The following is a 27,629-nucleotide window of genomic DNA, read 5'->3' on the forward strand; positions in this document are numbered from 1 at the left end:
ACACACACACACACACACACACACACACACACACACACGAACACACACAAACACACACACACACACACACACACACACACACACACACACACACACACATTCCAGCGGGGGGCGGAGTCTGTGACGTGTTGCTGGCCCGTTTGTGAATGAGCTGCAGAGAGTAGCGCTCGCGCACCACTCGGAGCCCCAGCTAAACCCACGAGCAGAGAGGAAGGAAAAGTTTGCCAAATGGATTTCTCTGCCGGTTTAAGACCTTTGTTATTTTCATATGTACTCATTAATGGCATTCTTATCACTCTACAGACTAAAGAAGGTGAGTTTCTACTTTAAATTGTTTGCCAAAAGTTGATTAAGTTCAATTGAAGGGAGCAACGCGTGCCGCGAGGAACCTTCTTAAAGTGACTTTAAAACCAGGAAACACAATTTCTTAATCTTGTGACAGTCGTTTAGTCTCTCTAAGTAGTATTTTTTAAATACCTTATAATAATAGAACAATTTTTCCTGTTGAATTTTCATATTTAATCACTAATCCTTGGTTAAACGTAGCCTACATGTGCGTTGCTCTAAACTCTGTAACACAAGCAGGTGAATTCCGGAGAGAAACTGCAATACATTCTTTAAAACTGTAAACCATATTGTTAGCTTTTAAGTTTTTTTTAATTACATTTTCAAAAAGTGTATTTATGTAATTGTATATATTTTATTTAGACATTCAGAAAGTCAAATAAATGAAAGTTGATTTTTGAAAATGCCACAGTTTTGCACAAACTTTAATAAAAATCTTTCAAAAAAGTTAGCTTTGTTAAATTAGATATATTTCAATCCTGTCAGGGTTTCAGTTATAGTGCAGAGTTTTAAAACAACTGTCATTTGTAATGTTTTTCTTTTAAAGAAAAGCAGAGGATTTTTATCAGCAGTCAAAATGAGTCTTTTCTGATGAGTTTAAACGTTTATTCCCATGTACTGACAGTGTTCTTATATCTCCACAGAGGTGCTTCTGGATATGAGGGCAACAGGAGGTGAACTGGGCTGGTTGACATGGCCCTTAGATCAGGGAGACAAGCCCGGGGTGAGTACCGCTCCGTCTTTTCTTCCAGCTCCCACGTTCCCACTTGGAATTTGCCTTAGGATATATGCATGGGAGAAAATGTACAGGAAGGGCCCCGGCTGCACTGAGAGCCTCCGGTGAATTATTATTATTTTTTACCATTTGACTTGTGTGGTTAGCCTCATGTGTGTTCATGTCAGGTTGCTATACACTCTGGCAGTTAGAGCCTAATGGTTGCTGGAGTATGGATATGAGACGTATTGTAGGATCCCATGAGGAGCTGCTGCTGAGCGCTGCATTTCTGGGCTACACCAGAGCTCAGGCAGACAGAATAGCTGCTAGCTCTGAACTGGGAATACTTGTGGCTTCTTGCGGTTTCAAGGCTTCAGCTCCAGAATTGTATGTTAGACAGCAATTAACTTTTAAAGTTTGCAGCATGTGGTACCTCTTTTTGGAGGGGGAGGGTAGCTGCAGGAGCCATCAGTCAGAGCTACCTTTTCCTCAAACCAGGCTATAATGTCTACGTTTAGAGATGCGTCTGGATAATGGCTACATTATTGCACCCAAATTCTGTGGTTATCTCTCGGCCAGAATACAGGAGGCTTGTGTGCCTTATTCCATATTGCTCAGGCTCATGCAAATTCCCTGTAAATAGCCTCATTTCAAGTGCTGATGACTCAAAGGCATGTGCAGACGTGCTGCTCACAGTGGCTCACCCTCTAAAAAGGGTTTCACTTCTTTAAATAATCACTTTGACATTTTAGTTTCACTGTTTGCGCTAATAGACATCAGGTGTTGTATTTTCTCGTTGGAAAAATGTTTGGATTGTGCAGAGTATTCTCATGTAACTTCACATCACTTATCATAATTATTATTTCAAGTTTTTAAGAGCCCTTGTAAAAAAGGAGTTCACCAGCTGTTTAATAGAGGTGGTGGCTCTGCTGTTGAACATCACGTTTTACACAAAGCCACACACTCGGCCAACAAAGCACATTCCTTTAATTAATAGCCTGATGGCTACATGCAGAGAGAAAACCACAGGTTCTGCCCCTGTGGGGGCCAGTTGTTCCTCAAGAGCCAAGGTTATGTTAAAACATGCTGTCACTTTTCATTTTAAATATTTGTGGCAGCATCTTGTATGTGAGCTGCAACGCTATTTAGTAAGGGTTAGGGTAAGGCATGTGAAGCTCTGAATTGGAAATAATTTGGTATCTTTGCAATGCCAGAAATACTTTCTCACATTAAGCCCTTGAGGTTTTCTGTATTGTTTTGCTGTAAAAGCACATAAAGTCGAGTTATCATGTTGACAAAATTAGTTTTGGCTGTGAAGGATAGCTGAAATATTCGGGGGGAGTAATTAGCAACATTTATAGCCACGGGATCCCCTATACATGGTCTGTTTTTGTTCACAGGATTAGATTACAGTGCCATGGTACTGTTTTATTTTTGCTTCCCTTATAGCCTTGGTTCTGCCCGGTATACTTAGGAGCTCCCAGGGGTCTGGGTTCATAACTCTAACCTTGTTGGTTTGTGTGGTTTTGTTTCAGTGGGAGGTCACCCAGAGGACCCTGAACGGCTCTCAGTTCTACACCTACTCCGTCTGCAATGTTGCGGAACGTGAGCAGGACAACTGGCTGCGCACCACCTTCATCCAGAGGCGTCCATCGGCTTCGCGGGTTTTCGTTGAACTTCAATTCATCGTACGCGACTGCAACTCTTTCGATGCCACCTCGCTGACCTGCAAGGAAACCTTCAACCTCTTCACATCCGAGTCGGACGCGGACGTGGGGACCACCTTCCGCAAGGGCCAGTTTAAGAAAGTTGCCACCATAGCGCCTGATGAGATCACCAGCAAAAATGACCTGCGCATCAACACTGAGACACGAGTAGTGGAGAACCTGTCGAGAAAAGGCTTCTACTTGGCTTTTCAAGACATCGGAGCCTGCGTGGCCCTTCTCTCAACCAGGGTGTACTACAAAATTTGCCCGGCCACAGTGAAGAGCCTCGCGTCTTTCCCGGAAACCGTGGCCGGAGGGGAGAACCAGGCGCTGAGGGAAGTGAGCGGCGTGTGCGTGGATAACGCCGTCAGCGAGGATTTGCCTCGTATCTACTGCACTGTGGATGGGGAGTGGGTGGTACCAGTCGGACAGTGCCAGTGCAAACCAGGCTACGAAGAAGTCAAAGATGTGTGTCAGGGTAAGTGCGTGCAGTCGATTAGTTTGTATTTGTAAAGGTCTTACTACCCCCAGGCAGTTCAGCAGGTTTGGTTGTTTAAGTGTGATTCTATAATGGCCATTCCGCAATACACACCATACCTTTTTTTGCTTTAATTGCTACTGGTTGTAAAACAAGGCTGAATGCCAGAATGCAGAATTTATCATAGGTGTTATTATCATTGTTCAAAGGAATTCTCCCCTTGGCTAACACAGCTTCTCAGCAATGGAAGGAATGCTAAGACCTACTGGTACATGTCTCGGCATCATCCCTGACCTTGAACCGATGCCAATAAAATTAGCATGTGCTTTTGAGTTTCAGCTATGATTCTATAGGATTTGCATATTTGTGGAAATGTTTGTACACGCAAGATATTGTGCTTCTGCTTTAAAATGATAAACCACTTGTGTAATCAAGGTTAAAATTGGGCAATGAGAAAAGCTTTCAATCTGGGTAACACCTAAAGTTTTTAATAGCCCAATTAAGTATTCGGTTGTGAAAGATATTTCTTATTTTCTAGCAGAAAACATTATGTACAAATTATATGAAAAGAGTTTTATTTTAGTCTTTGTTACCACAGTTTTAAAGAATGTTGAAGTCATGCTGAAACACTCCTTCTGGTACACACTTTACAGCTGATTGCGTCAGGTTATTTCCGGATCTCTCATTATCATGGGTTCTCTTATCTTGATATGGGTGTGATACGTAGTCCAACCATAACTCAACCCTTTGACTTTGTAGCTTTGGCTGTTTTGTTTAAAGGTTCTGCTAAGAAGGCTTTGATTGTTGTGGGAAGGGCTGTCGGGGTGACAGAAAGTGATCAAAGACACCGGAAGGCTACTGTACTGTGATGGATTAGCATCTTCAAGGCTGGTTGGGTAAGTGGGATGGGGTTGGGGGGGTTAAGGCGGAGGAAAGATGAAGCTGCTGAGCCTCACTGACTTTGTTCATCTCAAGCATCACAGAAAACGGAGAGGCCCTCTAAGTGCGCATCCATCTCCCCCCTCTTCCCACCTCTGTTTTCATGAGTTTACTGAGCCTCAGCTTTGGTGGTGTATTTTGTGACTCCAGTGGGGCAGTGCACATACAACACAGGCTGGCATGCAAGGGCCTGTTGAGATCTGCTCCATGACAGAACACCTAAAGACTCCTATCCTTCTCCTCTTTTTTTTCCCGGAGATCTTGTTTACACGCACAGACACATGCCTCGAAACACCCACCTTAACCCCACTCTGGGACACACACCTCAGACTGGAATTGTAAATCCCCATGCAGCGTGTTTATAATAGATTCACTTTCCCACTTATTTTCCCACCCAATAGCAACAGACCGATAAAAGTGATGAAGTTTTCTGTCAGGGCACTGTTTTAGCTGCATGAAAGTGGAGATGATTAGGTGAGGAGTCGGAGGAGGAGAGACGGGAAGGAGTGAATGAAAAGTCATACAAAAGCGACACAGAGGTTGAGTTTAGCGGAGGGGTGTGATTTAAAAACAGAGAGAGGTGAGGAATGGAATGCAAAGGTAGGAGAACAATGAAGGGCTGTGTTTCCCCTGTGAGGCCGGAGGAGCCAACCTCCATCTCCACCTCCACCTCCTCTCCCTCTTGGTTGGTACATTCCTGGTTAGTTTGCTGAGGAGGAGCCTCCCAACATTACACCAGACCTGTGGAATTCCCAAGGGGGGAAGAGCAGCTCCGGGTCAAGGCCTCACATAAAAATGACTAAACAAAGAAAACCCCCCCAAAAAACTACCAAGATGAAGTCAAATGAGAGGTCCGAGACGCATGAGGGTAGTTGCAGATGAAGGTGGAGGGTGGAAAGTGCGGGGCCAAGATGAATGGTTCCAAAGGCTTAAAGTGGAATCTCATACAGACACGCAGTTAATCATTCTCCCGACTTCTTTCCTGTATTGCGTCGCTGTCCAGGGACAAACCACAAAACTCCAATTGTGGTGGTTTTTCTTACTTGGGTTGAAAGTTTCCATGTTCGGTGATGTGTTCACTCAGTTTTATTGCTCCTCGGGCCCCCGGGACCTGTTAAAGTAGCAATCTGTTACTTTATCTGGTTTTTGTCTCTGTCTCCTCATCAGCGCTGTGGTGCTTTTGGCTGGGGGATCACTCAAACATCAAATTGCATTTTCAGGATATTTTTTTCCCTTTTAAGTCCAATTAAGGTTTCTGCTCTCGGTGGCCTTCATTGCTCATGTTGTAACAAGAGTCCGTCTTTGGGACAAACAGACTCTAAACAAAGAAAAACGCATCACTTCCTGTCGAAAACCTACCACAGTGTTCAGAGCTTAACTGGTTGTTAATCAGTCAGCAGTAGTCTTTTGCATTTCATGAAAACATTACTGACTTCTATAAAGGAGATTTATTTATTTTGGCTCTAAAAATGCACGAGCTTCAATTTCTAAATAAATCAGAAATAGCAAAGTGAAAGCTGCTCGCAAGATTTATGAATATTGCCACAAGCCCTTTGTGTTCTCTCAAATTAATTACTCTGAAACTCTTTTTTTGTGTATTTGCTTTCCTTTTCCCCATCCGCTCTTACTCCGAGTAATGGGGCACAGTAATACAACTTAATAACCTCTTTATTTTACATTCTTATGAATTCATAAACGATCTTTCTATGCTGAAAGAAGTATTCAAAACATTTAAAGGTGGGTAAGGTAAGTTTGAGAAACCGGCTCGAGATACACTTTTTGTTATATTCCATGGAATGCTCTTAACATCCTGATAGCTACCTGCCTGTCAGCCTTCCATCGCACAGATTGTGCACAGATGGAAGGCTGACAGGCAGGTAGGCCATCCAGTTATTTTAGCCGGGCCGGCTAAAATGATTGGCCGTGCTTTTTACAGTACTACTTCCACAGATTACATTTTTTTATGGATTTTTTGTCAAAGCACTTAAGATATTCATTGCTATCGGGAGCATTCCATGGAATATAACAAACATTGTATCTCAGGCCGGTTTCTCAAACTTACCTACCCCACCTTTAAGTAAGAAAAAGAAGAAGCTCAGAAGTTTTATCAATAATTATACTTCAAATACCAAAAGTACTACTATCCATTATAATCTTGTAGGTTACTGGATTTATTAATGAATAATATATATGTAGCATTTTTGTTGTAGGTTCATACTAGTAAATTAATCTAAACCAATTAATCATATTTATAAATGAATGTATTTTGCATAAAAAAAGCTGAATAATAACTACTTTAGCACAAAATGTACTTAAATGTGCTACAGTAGGAGCACAAGGCATTATACAACAAAAGTAAAAGCACAAGAAAGTTCAACTTTTATAAAAGTTGTTGACTAAATAAGTAAATTACCCAAAAATATACATTCAGTAAATAACAAACAAATAACATAGTAGCAGTAGCCCTCAGTGTGTGGATAATTGAATTAATTCTCCACCTGCTTTAGATCAGGATGGCGTGCGTTTAATCAACTAAGTGAGGAAAAAACATTCTTTTTTTAATTCCGGAAAAAACTATTTTCTGCAATTAAGTGGTCAGCTTTTAAAATCAACGGCAGCGCTGCGGGTTTCCACTTGTGACTCACTGTTGACACTGGCACAGTTTTCCTCCTTTGCCTATCACCCGTTTCCTTACCCATAATCCTCCCTGGCACAATAGAGCTGCATACTGTGTGTCACCTCTACAAAGGAGCATGGGCTGCCCCGGCTGGTCCTCGGGATTGTGTTTTTAAAACGGCCTCATCAGCCGCTCTAAAGCCTCAACAAATAAGGCTTAATCCTGCATCACGGTTTCCACAAGGCCGGATAGAAAAAGGAGACGCATTGTGATATATTTGGAATGCCGAGTGCCCTTTTGGTGTCTTGGTGAAACATGGCGCGTCTCAGTGGAACAACTGTCCACTGAATTCCAGTAAAGTATTTATTCCTCTCACCAAAGAGGTTCCAGTAAACCATTTTCTCTCTCCCCCCCTCCTTTGGTCTCCGTCCCTGTCTCCAAACTCATCCTCAGCTTACGCAACAAACAGTTGGTGATTAAGTTGTAGTTGTGTGCCTGCGCGCTGTGGTGAGCCATTTGTATGGGTAGTAATTGACTTGGGTGTGTTTGTGCTTTTTAAGTAACTACTGGTTTTGCATGCTTTTTGCCTTTGTGCCATCTCTTTTGCCATCCTCTACCTCCCTCCCCACATCCTGCCTGTCCCTGAAGAGCCTTTTTTACTCAAGCCCTAATTTTACGCTTCTCGTCTTGTATTTATTTGATAGTTTCTTATCTCAACACATGATTCCCGTCACAATTTTCCAGTTATTAATGCAGACATGCACTGTCGCGCAGTCTGTCCCAAGTACAACAAACTGACAAATACTTGTTCCTTCGTGTTTTGTGGTCCGTGAAATCACAGAGAGACTGTTGTTGTTGTTGGCTAGTGTGCGGGTCATGAATATGACACCAATAGAGTTTAAACATCCCGTTTCACATGGCCCTGATGGGACTATTTAGACTGCATACAGTTCTCACTGGTAAATATATTTCTCTTCCACTGACTCATAAAGATAAATAGAAGCTACATTGTAACAATGCTGCCAATCTGAGAGTTTTTAGTGCAGAAGCATGAAAAGAAAAACACTACTGGCCCTGTTCACATAGTGGTTAAGGCATAAACATTTAGTTGAGGTGAAATGTAAACTTCAGCTGACAGCTTTTATTTACGTTGAACTTTATGATGGAGTTTCGACTTTGGAATGCTGATTGTTCACTTGGAAGTACATCCTAAAGAAAGCTAAATATCAAATCTTTCAAGGCCAGTGGTCTTTGAATCTGCTGGTACCTGAAGCCAACGGTTCATCTTAATCACCCCAAACCTTTTAATAGCAAAGTCATCTTGTGCAAGTTCAGCTTATGTGATGGAAAGTTTACAAAGGGACGTGAACACAGCACCACACCTCGGGGACTCAGGTATTTGATTTATCTGGCTTAATGTGGATTTCACATAATGAAATGATCTCATGCTGAAGGATAGTGCCCACATTGACATTTTCTGCTCGACCGAATTCTCTTAGTTCTTTATCCCTTTATTCTCAGACATTAAAATAAAGAAAGTTGTAAATCTAATCGGGCAACGCTGCTTATTTAGATGCACGGGCTGGATATAAACTCTCTTTTTCTTCCTCTGCTCTGGAAAGCCACCGTGATTAATTTAAGTGTGTGGATTCCTCAGATCTCGTGCCAAGGTAACGTCTGCCTAGCGGGCTGAACTTGAGGGAGTTGGTTAGATAATGGGGGGACTCTAAAGGCACTTTCAAGTGGTGTCATGCACCGTCTTGTTGGGCCACGTTTGGAGTGAACAGAATACTGGCAATTATTGTGAACAAGATGACAGGAAATGTAGCAAAGAGGAGATCTGCTGGCCTCTGTGACACTTTAATGTGGATTAGAGCAAGTTGTACTGTTGTGGTTGAGCCTTTGAGGTGTCAGACTCTGTAGAACACGTTCAGTAGGAACCATTCCATCAGATATATAACATTTAGACTCACTAAGCAGTGCCTGCATTGTTTATAGGGAAGGTTGACATGTTAATTCGAACAACAGACAGTTTTCAAACTAGAATAAAGCAAGAACAGTGTTTCCCCTAGGATGGAGTCATAGCAGCGGTGCTAAGGCACGTGGGCCCAGCATAATGTGAGCGCGGAGCGTGTGGATTTTTTTAGTGTCTGTGAAGTGCGCCCCGCCAATTTCTTTCTATGTGTTAGCACAAGAAAGGCTCTTGAGGCCCAGTACCAGGGCCGGTTCTAGACAATTTGCTGCCCTAGGTGAGATTTTAGCCGACATTTTATATGTAAAGAATAAATTAAAAATCTCTACAAAAGACAAACACACTGCAAAAACAGAAACTTATTGACATAGGTAATAGACGTCAAAATGGCTTCAAATGTATTCAGTATTGTATAAACATGTTTGAATTGGGGGGTGGACGTCATATCCTCTAGGGAGGTCCGGGGGTATGGTCCCCCGGGAAGATTTTTTTTTTAACCTTTTACAGTAAAATGCTTCAATCTGGTGCACTTTGAGCACACAATTACTAGAGACCTGATCTAGGGGGTACAACTCTAAAACGCCCATATGAAAAAGATCGGTTTACATTTTAATAATCAAATAAGTATATGAACATAACCAATAACCTACCATAGCCAATAACAAATAAATGTAGCTTATTTTATTTTTGTTGTTCATTCATATCTTATTTTACCTAGTTAACATTTATTTATGCATATTTTTGTATCTCTCCAACTTTAAACGATATTTTTGGTTTACTGTCCTATAGTATACATTGGAGTGCCTTGGAAATATGTGTTTACATAATTTGTGGTCAAAACGTTTGAGACCCACTGAGATAACTTAGACTAAAATTAACTATCTAAATACTCAGAGAGTCCTTTACCTCACTGAGCCTCTCAGTCTGACAGGAGAGCTCTCCTCCACCCTGGTTGTAGAAACATCTACTTCTTATATCCGTTAGCGCAGCTAGCACCAGATTCTAATAACAACAGCGCCGGTACCGGTGCGCCCTCTCCCTTGCTCGCTCTCTCGCTACCACGCTCGCACTTTGGCTGTGAGCTGCGGGCGCCTGATAAGCCAACATCCCCCACTTTCATCACTTACAGCGCCCACCGTACAGAGCAAATTAAACGTGTAACCGGGGTGAAAAGGGTGTTACATTTACTTAATTATGAATGTTGTTACATCTAGGCCGAACATTTGGATGAGCGCCAACGTTCAAAAATGTTTTTTCCCTCCCAGAGCAGCGCCCCCCAGATCTGGCGCCCTAGGCGACCGCCTGTGTATTATGCCAGAAATTGGCCCTGCCTAGTACATACAGTGGCAATGTCTCAAGATTTAGCAAAAATACACCTTACACCATACAGTAACACAAATACTACAAATCCACATAAAAAACAATCAAAAATGAAAAAGGGTCGCCACTTATTATTATTTTAAGTAAAAAAAAAAGATTATTTTCATTTTTTTTTGGTACCTTGCTGGCGCCCCCTAGCAGCGGCGCTCATATTTCAGCAGCGGCGCTGCGCCGCCACTATTTGTATATAGGGGAAACACTGAAGAATGTTAAATAAACATAGCATGGGAGATACTTTTCAACTTGGCACAACATTAGCTTTAAGCTTTATTTATCTCTTTTGGCTTCTTGACAACCCCACATCTCAGATATTATCAACATGTAGGTTGGTATGGCTGGCTAACTTGTTAGCTTATAACTTTGTTAAATCTGCACATTCAGCAAGCACAAGGCAACATATGCATTAATTTAGAGTTTGGTTAGTTGTCATATGATGAAGTCCTATGTTATTTAATTCCTGGTTGGCCTCATCTGGGGCTCGAGCTTGCTAGATGCTGAAATGTGGTAAACTGGCCTCTAACAGTGTTCAACAGAATGAGGTTTGAACACTGGGACGCCAAAAATATGATTGAAAAGGTAATAAAAAGTTAACTGACTCAAGGAATTTGTTTCTTTTAATACATCTACCAACTAATGATATGTGTTCAGTAAAGTCTCCCATTCAGTGTGTGAATATATGCCAATAGCCTAATAACTGAGCCTCGGCAAATTGTTGGCTTTTTATTGTGTGTGTTGGTCGCAGTGGGGAAGTTGGGACATATTTTCTCTTGGTGACATTCCTGAGCCTGGGGGCTGTGTGTGTGTTTATATGTGTTTTTGTGATGGGGGACTCCAGAGCAATGTGAAGCACATTGTATTGTACTGCCAGTGTGTGAGGTCAGCACTTTCCTTCCCCCATGTCAGTCAGTCAGTCCCCCCCAGCCCCAAACACCACCCACCCACCCTTCACTGCTAACAGGACGAGCTTGCAGCGGAAACCGGAGGTCACCTAATCCCATCGGTGACTCCCCGACCCGTTGGCTCAGGGCTTTCCATTGTCGCTCCACACTGAGCGGCCTAGCTCAGCCACTTTCCATTTTGTTGTCCTGCCTGATAAGTCATTTTGTTTATTGGTGCATTTGGTCCCATTTTGCCCCTTTCCTTTTAACCAGGAAGCAGACGGCTGTCGGCATGCAGTGTGTGACCTGTTGGCTCGCCGTGCTGCAGTTAAATAGTGTCGCGTTTGCCACCTGGCTGTCTGGATTTGACCAGCCACATGGAGACACATGAAAATTGACTGCATGACTGCGGCCTTACCAATCCTGGCTGACATTTAAGTTACAGACAGACTTTAACATCAGCCAGGACTGTTTTTTTTTTTTAAGTGTCTACTTTACTTTAGAACATGTTGAGTATGGTTTGTGCCTTCTTGACTCTTTTCACTCCCTGTATTCTCCTTCTTTTTTAAGAGCCTTAGTGGACAGAGGGAGTGAGAGGAGAAAGGGGATCAGGGAATTTATTGTGTTTGTTAACAACCCCTAGATGAAAGCCTGAGAGCAATTGTAAAACAGATGTAATGCCCTTACAGCTGCTCCATTGGTCAGCTAATCCTTTTGACTAATGTCTCCCTCCCCTCCTACACGCACACACTTCCATCAGCCTCTACACCTTTACTACCCCCCTCTCCCCCCTGCCTTACTCTACCTCGATGACCCCTGGCTCACGTTACTGGCTCACCTCCCCCATCAGAGACCCCCATTGTTCTACCACAACCCTACTCCCCCAAAATGCTAATGACATGTTGTCACCCCGCATACAAACAAAATGACATGACATATTGCAATTACGGGTCGGACCTACTCAGGAATGGAAAAGGGGGGGCAGGGGAGGAGAAGTAAAGTACAAGGAACCAGACAAAGCAATTACTCATTTGCCTCCAGATATATTTGGGAAGCTGTCCTAATAAAAATCCCCAAATGATATTTATTTCTTATGGATTTATTTTTCCATTTTGTTGTACTTCTGGATTTAAGCTCCCTCCACACAGGGCAAGCCCCCGGGTGCTGCTGAAACTCTTTCTCCCTCCTCCTCCTCACTGCGAACATGTGTTTGTTTTACTTGGCCACTGACTCCCTGTAAGCCATGCGCAGTTTCACATTTACCCTGAGGCAGACATGACCTTTCTGCCTTTTAAAAAGCCCAGCGCCGGACTCGATTCGGGGGCCCCCCGACCACTTACTCCTCCAGTCCTAAGGGCGATTCTGTTGTCAAGCCACCATGTTACCCATTCATCCATCTATCCGATCATGCATTCATCACTGTCGCCATCTCATCCATCTTAACTTCTGTCGGGAGGTGGGCACTTGGGGGGGCTCCCACTCCAGAGCCACTCGGGGCTCCCAGAATGTAACAGGCCCCTGCACTCACTCTCAATAAACAAACACAGAGCCACTCAAGGCGCATGGGGCCTCTCAAATGACAAACAGTTCCTTACTTTGTAGCAATAGAGACGGGAAAAATGGCCAGGCTAAGTTTGTCAGATGTTTCAAGTCAGATGAGGCTGAGAGACTTTTGTTTATGAGAGGAAAAGTGATCATCCAGGGAGCCCCCCTGGCTTGAGTTTAGTGCCCTCGTTCATGTTGGGTCGACACATTTTGGCTTCCTTTTCGATTATTATTCTGTCTCAGGACTCTGGTAGTCTCTGTGCTGGTTCTTCATGTGGTCACGCTGTGTTTCCATGCTTTGATTGGCTGCTCTAGGAAGGAAGGCTGCATCAGCCTCACACTTCCTGCTTCCTGTTGTGTCCAGCAACAATTCAAAGCAACCCCCTCCACCTTCTCCGTTGAACCAAGAAGTTTCCTCTCACTGGACTTTGCTCTTTTGTCGAAGAATCCTCTTATTAAATGCCTCAGCAGCGAGTCATTTAGTTTCATTTTCTATCAGTGTGACTCACCTTATCAAGGAACACAAACTCATTCACCTTCATAATGGAGCAATAGGCTGATAATGAATCTGCAGTGTAGCTGCTTTGCTGCACGCCTCCTGATAGGTGGTTTGCACTGGAATGCATCTTGATTATAGATGCGGATTACAGTGTAAGGCCATCATCTCCGCAGACCTGACCACGATGCATTGCAGCCTGAATTGTAGCGCCAAAAAGAGGCTAGTCCTCCTCTCTTCAGTTGCCATGTGGCATTTCGGCTATTCCCATCTGCAATGCTTGTGTGTGTGTTTTTTTCTTTCAGCACTTGAATGGCATGGCATTCTCCTTGCCTGCTGGTCAGTGGTGAATAGCAATGTTAATGGGTTAGCTGGGAGTCTTTTTAGTGAGGACTGGGAGGAGAGAAAGGAATTTAGGGATTACGAGGAGGAGAGGTAGGGGTATGAATCGGGGTTCGGGGCAGCAGCTGTTCCCCCTCCTCAATGGAAGAGTTCGCCCTGGCCTGTCCCTTTTTCTTTCTACCCTCTTTTCTTCAGTCCTCAGCAGGATACAGTATTCCTCTCTTTCATTCTGGAACCTTCTGTTCCTTCATAGCACCTCTCTGCTGCCTCGCCCCAACCTCTGCCTTGTCGCGTTAATGAGTAGCAGTGGCTGTAAGTGAAACAGCTGGCCGACACAGAGATGCTGTCTTGAGGGGAGGATTGAGTAACATGCGAGCCTATTTGGACACTTTGGATTCTTCTCATGCTGAGTGTTTCATTTCACCATTGTTGTTGCACTCTTCAGTTAAAGCACACCTCCTTAGCAGCTTGACCACAACCACAACAATAGATAAAGCTGATCGGAGTGGAAGAGACACTCATAGTCAATAGAGTAAATCCTTTTGATATGTCTTAAATGGAGTAGGAGCTGTGTACTATTCGTCTTCTCTGTGGTCACTTGTGGCTTCCATATGAACTTCATTCAAGTCAACCGCAGTGAACGTCAGAGATAGACCAAGACAGTATCTCTGAGTGAATCTGATACTGTCTTTGTCCTTGGTTCTGCTTCTCAATTTGCCTCTAATATAATCTGACATTGAACCTTCGCCTCGGTCACTGGCATGAAGTTCAATCTTTCACAGATCATTTATTTCTCCTCTGTATACCTTCTCTCTCTAGTAACTTTCTCTCTTGTCCTTACAGCCTACAGCTTGGCCCTCATTTGCTGTGTGTGTGTGTGTGTGTGTGTGTGTGTGTGTGTGTGTGTGTGTGTGTGTGTGTGTGTGTGTGTGTGTGTGTGTGTGTGTGTGTGTGTGTGTGTGTGTGTGTGTGTGTGTGTGTGTGTGTGTGTGTGTGTGTGTGTGTGTGGAGACATGAACAGGTGACAGGCATTTGACATAATCCCTCTTCTGATCTCAGATTTACCCATGTGTCCTCGGGTGTGCTTTGCATACATGTATGTGTATTTAGTGCATACATATGGGTGTGTGTGCAGTGCATACATGAATGTGTGTGTCTACGTCTGTATCAATGTGTGATGGTGCGAGGACATGAGCAGCAGCCTTTGGAATGCTCCTGCAGAGTTTAAAGTAGGGGCGTCTAATATTCACTCTCCTTTATGGCGCGCTGTCTCGAAAAATTTCACACCGTATTAAGTTCATATTTCACCACCGCTACGCACAGCTAGATTCTCTACCTGGATTTCTCTCTTTAGAGTTGGACCTGTGAAATTAGATTTCATCTAATCTGGGCGATACAGTTTCAAAAGTCTGCATGCGGGTCTGAGAGAGAAAAAATATATAATGCACAGTTAGGTGCAAACCAAAAGTCTGCTTTGGACATAGTCACTATTTTTCTTTGCTCTTTCCTGATGTTCATTGCCTTTCTTTTAAAGCATTGAAGACTTGCTGTCATGGAATGTGGGAAGACGGGTTGTGTTTGTTGTGTGAGAGACGCTAAGAAAGCAGCATCCGGAGGGGGTTGGTGGTTTTAACAGTAAAGAGTAGGAGTGCCGACTAGGCAGGGAGTCTGCGTTTTTGTTCCAGGGTTGGGTTCATATGAGCAGCAGCTGGAGTGGACAGTTTTAATGAGTAGAGTCAACACAGTGCAGAGCCTTGACTCTGTTTTCCCTCCCGTATCTCTGTCCAGATCCGACCTTTAACCTTAACATAATAACGTGTCCACTCAACCTTGTTTAGTTGCATGGAGGGTGATAAGTTCACAGCATTGCCGATCCCTCAAAGACACCTGAACATCTGGAAGAACTGGATGTGCACTTTGTTGAATGAGATTTTGCCTGAAGTCACTGTTGTCCTTGCTCACCTATCTTATGCAAATATGTGTTTTTGTGTATGCAGAATGTCAGCCAGGCTTCTTCAAAGACGCACCATCCAGTGACAAGTGTGAGCAGTGTCCTGCCAACACCCAGAGGCTGGACCCTGGTGCTTTGTTTTGCCCCTGCATGGATGGCTTCTACCGTGCTCCCAGTGACCCCCCTACTGGACCCTGCTCAGGTAACAAGCCCCTTGATCTCGAATGAGAACTTTGAAATAAGTACTTTTAGGAATATTCGCTTTCATGTTTGACATCCCATTTTGAGACTAAATAATGTAACTGCCATGTCAGAAGTAATCCCCCACACTTTCCTGTTTTTCGTCTTCCCTGCTTCTATTAAACATCTCATCTATTTTTCCAATCTTTGTTCATCAGGCCTCCCCTCCGCACCACAAGACCTCATATCCACCACCACCCAGCTTTCGGCTGGAAAACTCCTCCTCTCATGGAGCCCACCTGAAGACACCGGCGGTCGAACCGACATCACCTACAGCGTTGAATGCCAGCGCTGCGAGGGCATTGTGTGCCAGGCCTGTGGAGAGAAAATCCGCTACGAGCCGGCCAGCACCGGCCTGACCCAAACCAAAGTATCCGTGAGCGAGTTGGACGCTCACCTCAATTACACCTTTACTGTGGAGGCACATAGCGGTGTGTCGCTGTTCGCGAGTCAGGCATCTCCGCGGGCTTTTAGACCGCCGTCTACCAGCGCTCTGACTACATCCCTGCACTACACAGGTGAGTGCTGCTGATATGAGGCAGTGGAGTGATGCTATCTGTGCTGCAGTAATGGCAGATGCTATCTCTGAGGCAGTGACAGCTCTGCATGTCAATTTGTGCTGCAGGAGGGAGATTAAATTAATTTAACTTAACTTCAATTCACCATGGATTGCAGATCAAACTGACCGATTAAAGCTTGTGAGCTCTCCGATTATAAGTAGAGAGTGAAGCTGTATGTTTTAAGGTTTTTACATCACAGAGATACCCAAGTATTCTCTACCTTCTGTCTTCAGACCCGCCAAAGATTACCACCATGCGACTGGTGGAGAAGACTTCTACCAGCTTGTCCCTTTCCTGGGATGTTACACCCCGCCTTTGGGCCCAACCTCGTCCCATCCGCTATGAACTGACCTACCGCAAGAAGGTGAGTTCCTCTTGTTAATTCTCCTGCTATGTGTTGAAATACAGAGTTTTACCACTGAAATACACATAGACGGGAGTAATTAATCTGTATCTTCAACATAAACAATATTTGTTGACTATATCTCCCCAATTTCCCTTTTTCAGGATGATAACCTGGATGTTACTACCTACATTGTGCTCCTCCTGGAGAAGAATTCTGTGCAGATCATGGATCTAGCCCCAGGCACAGCCTACCTATTCAGGGTGCAGGTCCTCAGCAGTGATGGCAGCCCTGGAGGCTCCAGCATGGAGGAACAATTTGAGACCTCTCCTGAAGGTATGTAGGAGAACCAACATGGGAAGAAGTGTTATAAGTTTGTTCAAGAATGGGATCGCTTACGTTTCCTTTACTTGCCTTTGTCCAGGACGCCTAACTCAGACCAACACGGCAGGCATCCTTGGCGCAGCGGTTGGAGGAGCGGCCATGTTGTTCATTGTGGTCGTGGTCCTGTTCCTGCGCAGACGGTCAGTCCTCGCCCCCCCTCTGCTGTCCTCCCTGTCTTTCTGTCCTGTTAGACAGAATGTGCCCTCCTACACTTGCTTCCTCTCTCATTCTTCTGCCCTTCCTTTGTGGGGCCTCAAAATGGCCTTTGCATTCACACTTTCCTCACCTCACTTTCTCTCTTCCTTTAGCCAACTTTCTCTTTATCTGGATCTGTGTCCCAGCACTCACTGGGGAAGAATTTACATTGAATGTGCTTTGTCACTGCTCAATGGTTATGTTCTAGTGAGTGTTGGGGCCTTTGAAAGAAAATTGGTCCAGTGTGGTACATTGTCGGTGATAAGAGGTGCTTGGTTCTTTCTGTACCAGACTACAGGCACTTTGTATAGGTGACCTAGGCCTGTACTGTAGTAGACTGTAGCCTGTCTGGCGACCTCCCCCCGCCTTCTTGTCTGTCTTTCAGTCTTTAAATCGGCCTGGCAAACAGTCTATCGCCAGCCTTTATCAAAGTGCCGCCTTTGTTTGAATGGAAGCGTTGCACCAGTGTCCGATCCTTTTGAAAGCCTTAGAAAGTCTTGAAAAAATTAACAAAGGTTGCTATGTGCTATTGATATTAAAGCTTGCAAATTGTCCAAAAGACCCCAAAAAAATTATAATGTGTATGAAAGTGGGATATTAATTTGCAAATGGGTTTTATCTTTTTATGCAGGAAAATAAATTCTCACTCCAGGCAAGGACCAGAGGACACATATTTCTCAAGCTCAGGTAGGCAAAATAATCTTTCCGTAATCTCTTTATCTAATTTAATTTAAAATATTTAATCTTTTTGTTTAATATTTAATTAACAATCGATTTGTTTCCCTTCAGAGCAATTGAAGCCTCTGAAGACCTATGTGGATCCACATACATATGAGGACCCCAACATAGCCGTCCTGAAGTTTGCCACAGAAATCCACCCCAGCCACATAAGCAAACAGAAAGTCATTGGAGCCGGTGAGTGACAACCCTGCAGAAACAGTCTTTCTGTTAGGCTTAACTCAAAGATGTTGAAAGATTTATCCAATCCTCCAAATTGGCTGTTTATATTGTGCGTTTTTTGAGGCTTTATAAGGCTGACTGCCATTGGTTACGTTTGCGAGATTAACATCTATCTGGCTAGTTCTCACACAACAAGTTGAGACAATTTGTTGTCAGGCAAGTCTTGGCTGTGTGCTTTTGGCTCAAGGTGACAAGAACAATTACACAAAGAAAGTGTTGCAGAAACAGTATTCTGGAAGGATATCAGAGCACCTTCCTGGATCCCTGCCCAGATTGATTCGTGATATGTTTATTCAAGTGCGACCACCTTTACCCTTTCGACAAACAGTCCTTCTTTCAATATACACCCCCCTCCCCAGTTCCCACGACCATGCCCCCCCCCCCTCCTTTTCTCCTCATGTGACAGCTGATTCCCATGCCTCCACACCACAGGCCATCCACCAATTACACAACATAGCCCATCTTTCAACACCCAGCCAGAACACACCTCTTTGAGACAGCCTCAGGCAAAACAGCCTCTGAGACTTCCTTGTTTTCCCTCTGTTGCACAGCATACCCCTGCAGCTAGTAACCTGAGAAGATGTATCAAACACACACATTCCACTGACATTTACTTTTCTTATTCAATTGTCCCATTGATGTTGTTGTTGTCCTTCAGGGGAGTTTGGTGAGGTGTATCGCGGCAACCTGAAGCCTCCGGGGAGGAAAGAAGTTGCAGTGGCGATCAAGACACTGAAGCCGGGTTACACGGAGAAGCAGAGGCAGGACTTCCTAAGCGAGGCCTCCATCATGGGCCAATTCTCCCACCAGAACATCATTCGGTTGGAGGGGGTGGTCACCAAATGTAAGGATTTCTGTGAGTTTTGTAAGGTTTTTTTTCTTCTCACAGTATTCTCACCTGATTTTGGGCCAGTTTGGGGACATGATTTGTTGCTTTTTTTGTGTGTGTGCAGTCAAACATGCCATGATTGTGACCGAGTACATGGAGAATGGAGCACTGGACAGGTACCTCAAGGTAAGTTAACCGCATACAATACCAGTGACATAGCATCACATTTTTCCTTTACTGTACTATCATATCTGTTTCTCTTTGTTTTGATCAAAAAACTTAATTTAATATTTGCTCCTTTTCTCCCATTAGGACCATGATGGCGAGTTTCCCTCCTTCCAGCTGGTGGGCATGCTGCGTGGCATCGCTGCCGGCATGAAGTACCTCTCTGACATGAGCTACGTGCACCGAGATCTAGCTGCCCGCAACATCCTCGTCAACAATGAACTGGAGTGTAAAGTGTCAGACTTTGGACTGTCCAGGGTGCTGGAGGATGATCCTGAGGGGACGTACACTACAAGTGTAAGTAGATGTATGACTTCCTGTTAGCTTGAAGCTAAATAGATTAGCTTTAAAATAGATTGAGACAGATCCAGATTAGATTAAGTACTTTTTTTCTCCCTCAAGTCTCTAACTTGAAGCCTTTTTACCTGTACAGGGAGGTAAGATCCCTATCCGCTGGACGGCTCCAGAGGCAATAGCATACAGGAAGTTCACCTCAGCTAGCGATGTGTGGAGTTTTGGCATCGTCATGTGGGAGGTCATGGCCTTTGGCGAGAGGCCTTACTGGGATATGAGTAACCATGAGGTAAGTTTACAAATCACATTTTTCTCTGAGGTTTGTTGCTGTTAGAGCCACATTTTTATGTCAAAAGATGTTTTGATTTGAAGAAATATACCGGTGAGAGGATATCTAAATAATCACTTGAACATTTTTTGCAGGTGATGAAGGCTATCAACGAGGCTTTTCGGCTGCCTGCGCCCATGGACTGCCCCTCCGCTGTTTACCAGCTGATGCTGCAGTGCTGGCTCCAGGATCGCTCCAAGAGGCCGCGCTTTGGAGACATCGTCAACCTTTTGGACAAGCTGCTGCGGAGCCCAGACTCCCTGAAGACCATCGCAGACTTTGACCCACGGTAAGATTTATTTACATTCCAGACGAAGGGCTTGAAATGCAAGTTCAGCCATCAGTAACTAACACTATCAGCCCTTAGATAATTAAAACAACCCCGTAAACCAAACTTTTGCAATACTTTAAATATAAAACATTTATAGTTGAGTAGCACTTGAAATGTTTTAGCTCTATGAAACCTGATGTACTTATATGATTCTGTTTTCTTCCAGTTTGTATCTTGTTGGTCGAATGCAATTATTGTAAGTCGCTTTGGATAAAAGCGTCATTTAAATGCAATGTAATGTAATAGTCTTACTCCTGCTTTCTCCACCTGTATTTCAGTTTTCCTTCTGGTTAGTACTGCTATTTATCATTATGTGGCATAAAACTTTGAAAATAAGCACCAATGGTCCTGTAGTCTCCTTTTAACAAGCAAAACTCAGCTTTAAAAAGGGCTCTGTAGACTTAAAAGGAAACAGCATTAGGGATATTGTAATCTGATCTCATGTCTTCCACACTCCTGTCTTGTCTCCATTGACTTGATTGTCGAATCGACAGTCTTGAGACTTGGATCTGCTTCAAAACAGCAGCTTCCCATTTACTTCTGGTGGTATTTAGGGGTAATTCGGGGAAGAAAGGGAATAGCTTTAAGATGTTCTACTTAAACCTCATAAAGGACAAACTGACACCTTGCCTGCCAGGCTAATGAAAGAAATGTGTACACTCCGGGCAGGGAATTACTGCAGCGCTGTAATGTAATTGTCTGCATGAATGCATAGTTTCCCTTTTATGCCGGAGCACTAGAGCAAGAAACGGTGAGAAAGGACAAAAGGCTGTCGTGCTCATATCTTAATCTGCTCTTGCCCTGACTGCTCTAACTGGTTTTTATCACCAACTGGTTTCCTGCGCGGTAATTGCAGTCCTCAGTCAGCCGCCTTTGTTGTCGGTAAGCCTGTTGATTAACATCATTTGGATCTACTTTTCTCTGCTTGCAGCATATCCATTCGCCTGCCTAGCACCAGCGGCTCGGACGGTTCCCCCTTCAGGTCGGTGTCTGAGTGGCTGGAGTCTATCAAGATGAGTCAGTACAGCGAGAACTTCGCCTGCGCTGGGGTCGTCACCATGGACCAGGTCCTGCAGATGAAGAACGAGTAAGTGTGGCATGATTTACAGTAAGATTTGGGTCACATCTCATAATACATTCTGATGTATTTATTTTATATACTTGTTAAGTATGTTTTTGGCAGGGAACAGCAACATTTTGTTGTCAAATTATGGCATGAATGATTTCCAACACCACAAAGTCTGTTATGGACTTCCCCTTTAGAAGTTTATGTATTTGTTTTCCTACAATTCTCTGCCCTTTAACAGCCAACAGAATAGTTTGTGAGCAATATAATCTCAAACCTCAGTTACAACTTGAGAAATGTTTGCATGGAAAAAGTAATGGAGGGAAGGAGAAGGAGTGGGCTCATTTGTGGTAAGCCGGTGGTGGTTGCCTGTGGTCGCTGCAGTCCTTATTCTTCTTTCCTCTTCATTCTTCCTCTTATCCCTCCCTTCACCCCCACACACACACTAGCTGCCCTGTGCAGCACTTTTGCTTAAGCCCACAAAAAAATACCAGTTAGGACAAAGGCCTTTTCGTGGTTTCTTCAACATTTAAGGAGGGGAGGAACAGGAGATGATAGCCTGTGGAGCAGGGGTAGCTAGGTGGGATTAAGAAACTGAAATAGATGGATGAGATTTGAAGCCCCATAGCCGGAACATCTGCACTTCTAAGATTGAAGAGGTGCGCTCAGAGTGTACCCCATGAACTTATCCCAGGCTTCTTTAAGGCAATTGGATCTTCTCAGATGTGCAAGAGCGCTAAGGCGGCAATTTAATAAATTGGGCTCAACTTTTTTGAAAAAAAATAGCTTAGTGAGGCACATAGTATACGGTTGTTTTGGGGCAATAATGAAGGCCAGAGGTTTTCCTAACCGCATGACCCCCCTCTTCTGCCATGGTATACGTATCTCAGTTGGTCTTGAGCGTCATTTGGGAAGATGGGGCAGACTGTAAAGCAGACGACAAACCCCTTTGAAGTATTTGTCATACAGAATGGTGTGATTTCATGGCCCCATGTTTCCATCTCAGGGCATCTGGTAGCACTCTTGGAAAAACCAGCAGTTATTTACGAGCCACCCTCTGCTTGCCAGACGAGTGATCATGGTCAACAGGGAGAACCCTTGTTAAGTAATTAAGGCTGTAATTAAGGCTTTGACTTAGCTGCTGCTGAATTTCAGAGCTTTTGCAGGTTTGCATCATGTGCCTCGTGAAGGGCGAAACCCCCCAGTTCTTATCCTTTAATGTCGAAGATAAATCGTAACCTCTGCAGACTTGAAGCTCACCCCCACCTTGCTGTGCGGGTTCATCCGTGGAGCTCGAGGCTTGTATTTCAGCATATTGGATGATTGCTAAGACCTGATAGGCAGGAAGGATGTGCTTGAAATGTGTTGGAACGAGTTCAAGGTGTAAATCCATGTGCAGCTCTTCTTATATCCTGTCACGTCTATTTTTTTTTTACAGGGATATCAAGAACATCGGGGTGAGGCTGCCTGGCCATTTGAAAAGAATCGCCTACAGCATCTTGGGTTTAAAGGACCAGACCAGCACCCTGAGCGTCTTTGCAGTGTGATCCTGACAACATAAAGGGAATAAACTCGGGCACTGAAGCCAGCAGCCTTTTGAACTCCAAGCTGAGCTGGAGCGACTCTGCAGGCGCGGCCTCGGATCAGCAGGACCAAGAGAACTTTGCCATCCAATGAGGCCGACTAAATCAGACTGACTTACTGTACATTTTTTATTTCTTCATCTTATCCCCGCGGGAATGGAGCAAATATACAACAATAGATGTATCACGTAGACTCTGTATATTTAGATATCTATTTTTACTATACACATCTTCTGTACAGTCACAATTCACTGCTCATACATTTATTTTCCCCCCTTCATTTTCGCATTCCTGCTTCATAAAAATCAACAATTAAGCGAGTTCTGGGAACGGATAAAATTGCACCCTGAGCTTGTTGCGTTCAGCTTGAAACAAACAAGGGAAGCACAGTAAGTGTGATGGTGTGTGAGCAGTGGAGCCCAGCCCAGGCTCAGGTTGCGGTTGGTGCTGATGTCATGGCGTCTCCCTTTTAATTGGCACTTTGGTCCATTTCTTGTAAGACCAATGAGGACGGAGCGTCGGGAGGGCTGAAATGGGTTTGAGCTGGCCAAGTTAAAGAGACGGTGCTGCTTAGGTTTATAAACACAGATGGACTTGCTGTTGTTACTGGCCTTCGGCTGGCTTTGTGTTGAAATTAAGCTATAAACCTATATGTAATGTGTTATGAAAAGAAGAAGATATATTTGAGGTACTCGTTGTGTACAGATTACCAAACATTGGGATTATAATATTTTATGTAGCACTTGGATCAGAAATGTCACTGTCTTGGTTCTTCTTAGTTAGAGTTTAAAGGGCGAATACACACACAAAATCCCGAAAAAAAAACTGTTATAAAACCATGAAAATAGCAATCCATCTGTTTGTAGCGTGCCGGTTATGAAGAGGTAGAGGGTAAAGTTTGCAAAAAAAAATGCAATGCCACTGGAAAAAAATGTAATGAGGAGTTGTGGTTGAGATGATTTCATACTGAATAACAGAATGGTTTGCAATTTCAACATCTCATATTAATTTGTGGAAACTATAAAAATATCCAATTATATTTCCGTGGGACATGTTGATGGGATGAAACAATATGCTTTTGACAATTAAGTGCCAAGCTCGCTCTAGACATTCAAAGACATTTTTGAAGTGCCTGTTTTTGTAACATTAGTGGGAGTTTGCTTCTGTCACCTTTTAATGAGGCGACTCTCTCAGTGTATAGTGGACGGTTTCCCTAGTGCTCTTAATTGATGACTGCAAATCATTGTGTGACTGATGTACACCTTCCTTTACTTGAATTGTTACTGTGTTTTCAAATGTATCCATGATTCAATTGTAGCTGATAGACCCATCTTTGGAAAAGGGATTTTTTTCTTGTTTTTTTATGTCTGGTTTACTGGTTGCAATTAGATTTTGTATGATTTTACTTTTCACCATATACCCAAACTGATTATTTTTCACTTTCCAAAGTCTCCTACTTTTGCTGTCTTTCCAAACATTTTGAGAGTTCCTTCATCAAATTCCTTCCTTTTTTTTTGCCTGTTGTTTTATACTGTATTTAATAGCCTATTTATTTTTTACTTGTATTTATTTATGCTGATAAACACTGAGCTGGGATTATAATTGAAGGTTGTGCTCTCATTCTTGATGATAATAATAATAAAAAAGCTTTAATGTCCCATGTTTCTATTCCTTATTCTTGCCAGAGATTTTCTTCATTGCATTTTAGGAGCAATAAAGTCTTAACATGGATTTGGCTAAGCCTGCTGTATGATTGACGCAAAGCAGAGCAGAGGTATGCTTTATTTGTTTTAAACGGTGCCAGGATGTTTATACTTCCTCCTGGATATCCTCATAATGCTGCTCGATGGTTTAATTCCAGATCTGGAACCTGTAATAAACATGCGAGTGCTTCATTACCTGCAGGGGAAACAGGGGTCTAACAGTGGTGGAATGTAACCAAAATACATTTATTCAAGTAATGTACTTCAAGTACAAATGTATTGTAGTAGTGCATAAAGCTTCTAATCCAACTCATCTCAGGAAGGATTTTTCATAAATCATTTTACACAGAGCTTAGTAAACTGTTATGACGAACGGAAAGATGATGTGTTCCTTTATGACTTTGTCTTACTTTGTCAGCTAAATAAACAGTTTAAAAATGAATTGGCTAGCTGGAAAATGCATCGTCGTCACACGCTGAAAACAGGGCCGTTCATTTTGGGTTATACTGAGAAGATACATCTTTAGAGAATCATGGTTCTCACAGGACAGCAACCCTGCTAACATGAGGATCTTATAGAATATCATGCATGGCTGTAGATTAAACGATGCATAAAGGAGCTAAACTGTGCAAAATCTTTATCTTATAAGACAATAAAATCGAAGACACTTTGTGCAGCAGTAATCGTGAAACACTGAAAGGCAACATCTTTCTGAAGAATGAGTATCTTTACTTTCCATACTTTAGGTAAATCTTTTTCATAATACTTCACTTGTGTAAAGATCTGAAAGCACATCTGTTTCCCAGTTTCATAACGATAGTTTCTTTTTTACATTAATATTATGTAATCAAATCAACCAGATATTGAAGCATAAGCTTAAAATAAACTTTTTTAATCTGATGTTTGTATTAATGAAACAGAGTCTGCAGGCTGTCTTGGGGAATGACTCGCTGCCTGCCAATACTATTTCTTCTCCCATGAACTCTTCTGTTAAAAAATAAATGTAGCCTTCATAATAAGAAATGTATATTTCAAGGTCCCTTTACATCGGGGTTCGTGCAGAATTATTTCATGGTAGAAAATATTTGCAATGGATTACCAAATAATGTTGTTGCATGAGGAGCATTACACAATAATGTTATCGTTTTTTTATTCTTACAAACTTTATAGTTGAAACTTGTTAGTCAAATTTATACAAATAAGACCCAAATTGTATAAACTATTTCCCGGAGTGTCGCTCGCATGTGTCAGCTTTTAGTCTGACCAAGATTTTTAAACTTAACCACAAAGAACCCGTAAATAAACTTGGTGTAACGCCCACTTCTGTTATTACCTACATTTAGTTATTTTTATCCCAGCACTAAACCAGAAGGGTCGGAGGTCAGACATTTAATTTGGGAACTTCCAATGACTGACCTTGACAGGAATGCAGAATAGCATCGGCGAGCAGGAGAGCTTGTAAATGTCAGCGTCAAATATTGCTTCAGTGACATCAATGGCACGTTGCATCAGGTTCCAAGACTCACACCTGTCGAGGATAAAAATGCTAATAAAATGTAATGAAATAGCTATAGGTGGGAAAAGTAGCCTACTCATATTTTAAGCCTCCCGGACATGTTTTGAAGAATGTAAGATATCTGTTCTTATCGATATATTTTAAACATAAGTTTCCCACTTAAAAAGTAACAAACAAACAATATCTGAAAAATCGATGCTCTTTTTAATCAAAAAGAACTAGCCCCGCCCACGCCAGGTTTAACAGTGAGCATCATGGACGCGCGGGGGTCTTTCGCGGTATTTTCGGAGCCTGGCCTATTTTCATGTTTAGAGGAAACAACGGAAATATTCACCCAAACATGTTTGACATTTTTGGGCACCAAAATCGGCGACTAGCAGACGTATTAGAAAGGTAAGTGTTGTTAACATGTTAGCTGTCCAAAAACTGCGACTATGCAAATGCTAACTCCTTCTTCCTGTGTGCCTACTTACCTATGGTCCTTATCTCACTTACTCTGAACCTGCGATGGCAGGGAAGTCCCTGGCGCCTCACATTTAGAAAATTATCAGCTTTAGTTGATTGATGCAAGCGACAAAGCCGTAAATGCATTCCTAAGATAACAGGCAACACAAGAAAGAGCAATGTCAATATTTAGGTATTGAATAAGTCTGCAGGGTCAACAGAGAAGTAGCAAGGAGCAGGGCAACGCAGCCGGGGCATGAGAACTTGAATCTGACACTCAGTCCCTATGAGTCTTTGTCCTTGACTTGCAGCCCGGCTGCGTATTGCCTCTGTTAAACCAATAGGACGCCTAGAAATAGTCCTGGCTTTGTGTGGCGACTGTAAACTGAGAAAGTCTTCCCCTATTTTCCATCTCCATCCATCCATTCCCTCAGTGTTTCGCAGCGTGGTGGATTTTTTTGCCTCTCTTCCTTGCACGATGGAAAAAGAGGTACAGAGCCACACAGTCGGCCTGCTGACTGTGCTGTTTGATTATGCAAATCCACGTCTGAGTGCATCCAAAGTTACTGCAGGAGGGGTTTGGTTTATGTCCCTGTCGTCGGCTGTAACGTGATTATCCTCGCTCGGCGGGGGTTGAATGTGTGGATGTTTGTGTCTTGTCATTAGGACTGTAAATGACAGGGACGCATTGAGAGACAGAGAAAGTGTGGAGGAGGGGGGGGGGGGGGGGTGAGGCCTGGTGGTGAGGGTATGGGGTGGAGGGGGTTAGCTGGAGATTTGAGCCATACCAGGGCTTTACTGCAGGCCACAATAGCATGTATGGTGATTGTGTTGAAGGCTTGGCGTCCACAGCCCGAGCCTTCCCCGTCGACTGTTGTGTGTGGCGGCTTTTGCTTTTCAGAGCTTTTTTCTCCTCCTTGTGGCGTGTTAGATGTCTTTGTTCTCAGGGCGAAGGTCAATTTAAAAAGGAATAAGGAAGAAGGAAAACATTTGCGTTCATGTATGACCTCTCCCTACAGTATACCGCCGCCTTTCCACTTTTATTTTTTTGTTGTTTTATGTTCTCCTGGCAGCTCCTCTCAGTGTCATGCGCATATTCAAAAACCGGCTACGCTGAGGAATTTACATCCTCGCTAATTTTAGCAATGGGTTCCTGACCAGAAAACACATCCTCCAATTTCTGTCTATATTGGTCTTCCTGCGTCTTTCCGTTGCTCTTTCTCTCCCCAGCACTCCAGGGTTGTGCAGATTATTCTCCTCCATG

At 43.3% G+C, this 27,629-nt stretch overlaps 1 protein-coding gene across 2 annotated transcripts; it reads left to right on the top strand.

The window, feature by feature from the left end:
* The first annotated feature begins 136 nt into the window (after positions 1-136).
* On the top strand, positions 137-24,359 carry epha2b (eph receptor A2 b). 2 transcript variants are annotated; one of them, XM_079679056.1, is made up of 17 exons: positions 137-313; positions 990-1,069; positions 2,596-3,244; positions 15,411-15,566; positions 15,763-16,122; positions 16,398-16,528; positions 16,672-16,843; positions 16,932-17,031; positions 17,718-17,773; positions 17,876-18,001; positions 18,705-18,902; positions 19,000-19,061; positions 19,188-19,397; positions 19,534-19,683; positions 19,818-20,011; positions 20,985-21,140; positions 22,558-24,359. In XM_079679056.1, the coding sequence occupies exons 1-17, from the start codon at positions 229-231 to the stop codon at positions 22,664-22,666; spliced, it is 2,994 nt and encodes a 997-aa protein (XP_079535182.1). In that variant the 5' UTR covers positions 137-228; the 3' UTR covers positions 22,667-24,359. The 2 variants fall into 2 exon arrangements, with proteins under 2 accessions (XP_079535182.1, XP_079535183.1); XM_079679057.1 differs by having other exon boundaries at positions 18,705-18,890.
* The last annotated feature ends 3,270 nt before the right edge of the window (positions 24,360-27,629 follow it).

This window comes from Notothenia rossii (assembly GCF_949606895.1).
Source record: "Notothenia rossii genome assembly, chromosome: 4".
Classification (NCBI taxonomy): domain Eukaryota; kingdom Metazoa; phylum Chordata; class Actinopteri; order Perciformes; family Nototheniidae; genus Notothenia; species Notothenia rossii.